At 64.1% G+C, this 5,226-nt stretch overlaps 2 protein-coding genes across 2 annotated transcripts in view; both read left to right on the top strand.

The window, feature by feature from the left end:
• Positions 1 to 2,099: 2,099 nt before the first annotated feature.
• LOC146599524 (dispanin subfamily A member 2b-like) lies at positions 2,100 to 3,039 on the top strand. The gene is made up of 2 exons (XM_085298423.1): positions 2,100 to 2,349; positions 2,464 to 3,039. The coding sequence occupies exons 1-2, from the start codon at positions 2,137 to 2,139 to the stop codon at positions 2,632 to 2,634; spliced, it is 384 nt and encodes a 127-aa protein (XP_085154549.1). The 5' UTR covers positions 2,100 to 2,136; the 3' UTR covers positions 2,635 to 3,039.
• Positions 3,040 to 4,403: 1,364 nt separating this feature from the next.
• Positions 4,404 to 5,226, top strand: part of LOC146599523 (interferon-induced transmembrane protein 1-like) — a 2,028-nt gene continuing 1,205 nt past the window's right edge. The window contains exon 1 of the mRNA XM_085298422.1: positions 4,404 to 4,639. Coding sequence (XP_085154548.1) covers positions 4,601 to 4,639 — 39 coding nt within the window. The 5' untranslated portion in view covers positions 4,404 to 4,600. The remainder of the gene's footprint in view (positions 4,640 to 5,226) is intronic.

Genomic DNA, 5,226 nt, shown 5'->3' with positions numbered 1-5,226 from the left:
ACTCTGATATGATGATTGGTTCAGAACTACGGCATGGATCCTCGCCTGGCCGGGTGTAATTACTCGGGGCTTTGTTCAGACGAGGTTCCTCTTCGGAGACACCCAGCTTGAGGTGCTTGATTGCTTGACTGCACTTGCTCTGATTCAGCTTTGAGCTTCCGTCTCAGCGGGAACCTAGGGTTGGGTCCCGTTGGGGGGCCAGCGAGCATAATTTTCTGTAACAGTCCAGAAGCAGAGCCTTGTCATCCTGAAAGCCTTGCTGGCGCCTCCCGGCCCCACGGGAGGGGAAAGAGACCTCCCCCCCGCCCCGGCCGCCCCGGCACACGCGTCCGGCCGAGGGGCCGGGGCAGGGGCTGGCAGCTTTCCAAGGCGACGCCAGTCCCCAGAAACGAAACTGCAGCGCGCCTCCCCCGGCGCCGCGAGCCTCCCGGGCGCCGCGGGCCCCAGCGCCTCGCAGGCGGCCGCGCTCAGAGAGCTGCCCCCCGGGAGGCCGCGGGAAGCGGAGGAAGGAAGCGGCCCACCGCGATGCTGCTCCCGGGGCTGCGGGGGGGCGCAGGCGGCAGCCGGAATTCCCGCCCCAGCACCCGCTGCCGAGCCCCGCGCTGACTGGGGTGGGCCCCACGTCCAACCCCACGCCAAGTGGGGCCCTACGCCGAGCAGAGCCCCGCACCGAGCCCCATGTGCAGTGGAGCCCCGCATACAGTAGAGGCCCCCACCGAACCAAGCCCACGCTGAGCAGGGCTCCATGCTGAGCCCCACGTGCAGCAGAGTTATGCACTAGGCCCCACACCGAGCAGAGCCCCACACGGAGCAAAGCCCCACACAGAGCCCCACACGGAACAAAGCCCCATGCACAGCCCCACACGGAGCAGAGCCCCACACGGAGCAGAGCCCCACACGGAGCTCCACACCGAGCAGAGCCTCGTGCTGAGCCCCACATGGAGCGGAGCACCATGAAGAGCAGAGCCCCACACGGAGCRAAGCCCCACAAAGAGCCCCATGCCAAGCAGAGCCTCGTGCTGAGCCCCACACAGAGCTGAGCCCCACACCGAGCAGAACCTCACATGGAGCAAAGACCCACGCAGAGCCCCATGACGAGCAGAGCCTCGTGCTGAGCCCCACACAGAGCTGAGCCCCACACCGAGCAGAACCTCACATGGAGCAAAGACCCACGCAGAGCCCCATGACAAGCAGAGCCTCGTGCTGAGCCCCACACAGAGCAGAGCCTCGTGCTGAGCCCCATGCGGAGCAGAGCCCCACGCCAAGCAGAGCCCCACACGGAGCAGAGCCTCGCACTGAGCCCCACACGGAGCGGAGCCCCAYGCMRAGCAGAGCCTCACAAGAAGCAAAGACCCACGAAGAGCCCCACGCCGAGCAGAGCCTCGTGCTGAGCCCCACACGGAGCAAAGCCCCACACAGAGCCCCACGCAGAGCAGAGCCTTGTGCTGAGCCCTATGTGGAGCGGAGCCCCATGCGGAGTGGAGCCCCACGCGGAGCCCCACGCCAAGCAGAGCCTCGTGCTGAGCCCCATGCGGGGCGGAGCCCCACACCAAGCAGAGCCCCACACAGAGCAGAGCCCCACACAGAGCAGAGCCTCGTGCTGAGCCCCACGTGGAGCGGAGCCCCACACCGTGCTGAGCCCCACGTGGAGCGGAGCCCCACGCCAAGCAGAGCCCCACATGGAGCTCCACATCGAGCAGAGCCTCATGCTGAGCCCCACATGGAGCAGAGCCCCACGCCAAGCAGAGCCTCGTGCTGAGCCCCACGTGGAGCAAAGCCCCACAGAGAGCCCCACACCGCGCAGAGCCTCGTGCTGAGCCCCACGCGAAGCAGAGCCCCACGCGAAGCAGAGCCCCACGCGAAGCGGAGCACCACGCGGAGCCCGATGCTGAGCGGAGCCCCTGGCCAGCGCAGCGCCCCGCGGGGCAGAGCCGCTCCCGGCCAGCGCGGCCCCACGCGGGGCGGCCCCACGCGGGGCGCCCCCTCCCCCCTGCGCGGGCAGGCGGGGCGGCCCCCGGCGCCGCTAGGAAAGGAAACCCCGGCCGGGGCGGGGGGCGGTGGCGCCGGGCTCCTCCTCCTCCTCCTCCTCCCCCGGCCCCGGCCCCGCGGCGGCGTGGGCGGCAGTCGCGGCGCGGCATGGACGGCGGGCGCTGCCTGGGCCCGGCGCTGCCGCCCTACGAGCCGCTCAAGGAGGGCCACGACATGGAGGCGCTGTCGCGAGGCGTCACCGTGGTGCAGGTGGCGCCGCCCGAGCCGCCGCTCCGCGACCACCTCGCCTGGTCGCTCTGCAGCAGCCTCTACATGAACTTCTGCTGCCTCGGCTTCATGGCCCTCGTCTTCTCCATCAAGGTGGGAGCCGCCGCCGGGGCGGGGAGGGCCGGGGACGCAGCGGGGCCCGGGGCTCGCTGCCTGCCCAGGCCCCCCCCCCGGCACTGACCCCTGCTGCTGTTTCTCCCACTCCAGTCCAGGGACCGCAAAGCCCTCGGCGACTACAGCGGGGCTCTCAGCTACAGCTCCACCGCCAAGTGCCTCAACATCATGGCCCTGCTGCTGAGCAGCTTGGTCTTCGTCCTCGTCGTCATCCTCCTGGCCACGGGCACCATCACGGTGGCGAGCTGGTACTGCCACAAGTAGAGCAAGCTCGGCTTCCTCGGCCACATCCAGCCCCGTGCCGGCAGCCTGCGCTCGCCTTCCTCTCCACGCCGGCGGAGCATCCTCTTTGGGCCCCTGCCAGCCCCATCTCCCCACGGCGGTCAGCCCGCGCCGGGCCTCGGCCCCTGGCCCGCTTCCCGCTCTGTCCGTCTGTCCTCCAGCTCGCCTCAGTGGCGGGCACCCCCTCGCTGGCGGCAGACGGGCACCCAAGGAGCAGCGCTATAGTGATGGGGAGAAAAGCCTGCTTTTCTGCTTGCAGCTTGGCCGTGGTTTGTGTGTGTGTGTAGGGGGGTTGCAGAAGCACAAAGTGCCTGGAAGACTAGTCCTGAGGAGGAAAGGCGCCCTGTTCTGTGAAAACGTGCTCTTCCAATAAACATTTATTTCACATTTTCTTCACACCTTGTCTTTTTTCCACAGCAACAGTCTGGGACCAGCATGGCAGAGCGCCCACCCCACTCCACAGCTGGGAAATCATCCCTCCCCTCTCCCTGCCAAAACACACCAAGTGGTGCAAGGGCTGCTCGGGGCTGTGGGACCCAGGTGCCTGCGAGGGTTTGGCGGAGGAGCCTGGGCGCCGCTGGGGGGGCTGCAGAGGGGCAGCTGTGTTTGGGGAGGCAGAGCGGTGGGAGCACAGCCCTTGCAAGGGGCGTGCCTTTGAGGCGGGCGGTGGAGGATGAGGGAGGCCCGCAGAGGCAAGAGGAAGATGAGGACAGCACAGCCTCACCCAAAGGTGCCCGATTGCTTTAGGAAGAGGTGCCAGAAGAGCCAGGGTTAAAGGATTCTGACTGGGAGGCTGGCGCTGGGATGTCCTCGCCACGCTCTGCCGTTGGTACCTGGGTTCAGCCCCCTGCTCGAACCTCACACGCTTTCTCAAGGGCTGCGGCCAGAAAAGAGCAAAGGCAGCCGCCCACCACGGCTCCTGGGAGAGCGGCTGTGAGGTCTTTTTCTCTTTTCTCCTTTTTTTCCCCCCAAGAACTGAGCRTCCTGCCAAGAATCAGCACTCATGAGTAAGCTGTCAGAAATCCTTCCCAGGAAATGCAGCCGTTATTTGTTGCAGAGTCCCTGGCCTGGTGAATCATTTATCCCGTAATTCCCACTCTTCTTCCCGTAAAAGCGCAGGCACGTGCCCCCCAGTTGTGAACAGCCTCTTTAATTGGCTGCCTGGTTATCAGGCAGTCAACGCATGCCCTGGAGCAGGAAATTTGATTAAATGTTCCCATCTAGCTCACAGAGCTGAAAAGCATTTTAAAAGGTCATCAAACCCTTGCTTGAAAACATCACCCTGATCTTTCAGGGTTTTGGCACAACTTCCTCATTACACCACTGACAACAGCCCTATCCCATTACACAACTTTTTTTGGCTGAACTCAGGCCGAGTTCGGGATTGCAGGCTCGCCCGCACCCGCGTCCCCCCTCTCCGTGAATACTTCTCCTCCTCCAACTCYCCCGATCGCATAGCTTCTTTTATCGCTGGCCATTTGGATACRACACCCTCTCTGCTTAGAAAATGTGTGGACTCAGCACCGAAAAACGGTAGATGCCACAACCTCTGAGCCTAAAACCAAACTTCCAGGATGGCTGGAAAAAACGCACGGGGTTGAGCACGCAAAAATGGCAGGTGACCAACACCCTCGCCATCACCCCTGGGCAAAACCAACCTCCCTCACTCTGCCGAGCGGCAGCAAATCTGGGGCTTTCTTGGTTTTTCTGAGCCTTTTTTTTTTCTCCCCAGGAAAGCGCCAGAGCTTGGATTTGTTTCACGCTGTACAGCCTCGGCTTCAACCACCGGCGCCGAGGGCAGGAGCTCATTCCCCTGCACTGGCTGGAAAGCGCGATTCGCTTCCCAAAACTCCCTCTGCTCATACGGGTGGCACGCGCGTCATGCTCGCTTCCCTTGGTTTTCCCTCCCTCCTGCGGCTCATGCTGTCCCAAATCACTTTTCTGATCCATGCTCTGCAGCCAAAGCACCTGGCAACAGAAGTTGGAGGTAAAGGAGAAAGAAAAAAATGAAAAAAAGAAAAAACCCACAAAACCACACGCAAACTCTCAAAACGTGTGACCGCCGTGATCCTCGCGCCAGGAAAATCACTGGGGCGGTAATAGGAAATGAGCTGGCCATCCCCTCCGCCGGACGTCTCCCGCAGCCGCCCGCCTGTGCGGATCCCACCTTTTCCTTCCCAGGGGCCGGAGGGGTGCAGCGCGAGCAGGCCGTGCCCCGCGCGGCTCCCGGCCTCTCCTTTAGCCTCTTGTTTTTCCCCACACTGGGAAACCAGGAAAAAAAAAAAAAAAGAAAAAACAGCGGCTGGCACTCGGGGCTTCCTAATGCCGCTGATACTCTGCGTGGTGGCTCTAAGTGGCAAAGCGGAGGAAATCCCCGCTGTGCTCGTGCCCCGAAGGCGAAAGCCCCGCAGCGCCGGGGCTTGCCGGGAGGCAAGACTTTGGGGCCGTTCCCATCAGCGCAGCCCTCTTCTTGTGCGCCAAACCGGTGCCGCGCTGAGCAGGTTGCTCCTTCTCGCACCGGCGGGGCCGGGGCAGCCGAAGCGCCGGGGCGCTACGCAGCTGCCTCCCGAAGGC

Source organism: Rhea americana, unplaced genomic scaffold (genome assembly GCF_003343005.1).
Source record: "Rhea americana isolate MKP2758 unplaced genomic scaffold, rheAme1 scaffold_139, whole genome shotgun sequence".
Taxonomy (NCBI): domain Eukaryota; kingdom Metazoa; phylum Chordata; class Aves; order Rheiformes; family Rheidae; genus Rhea; species Rhea americana.
The sequence above is the reverse complement of the archived record's forward strand: the minus strand, read 5'-3'. Positions and strand labels throughout refer to the sequence as shown.

Bases quoted from the DNA above. Each gene is read 5' to 3' on its own strand.
- LOC146599524 (XM_085298423.1), top strand. From the start codon at position 2,137: ATGGACGGCGGGCGCTGCCTGGGCCCGGCGCTGCCGCCCTACGAGCCG. The intron at 2,350-2,463 runs GTGGGAGCCGCC...CTCCCACTCCAG, and splicing joins CCCTCGTCTTCTCCATCAAG to TCCAGGGACCGCAAAGCCCT.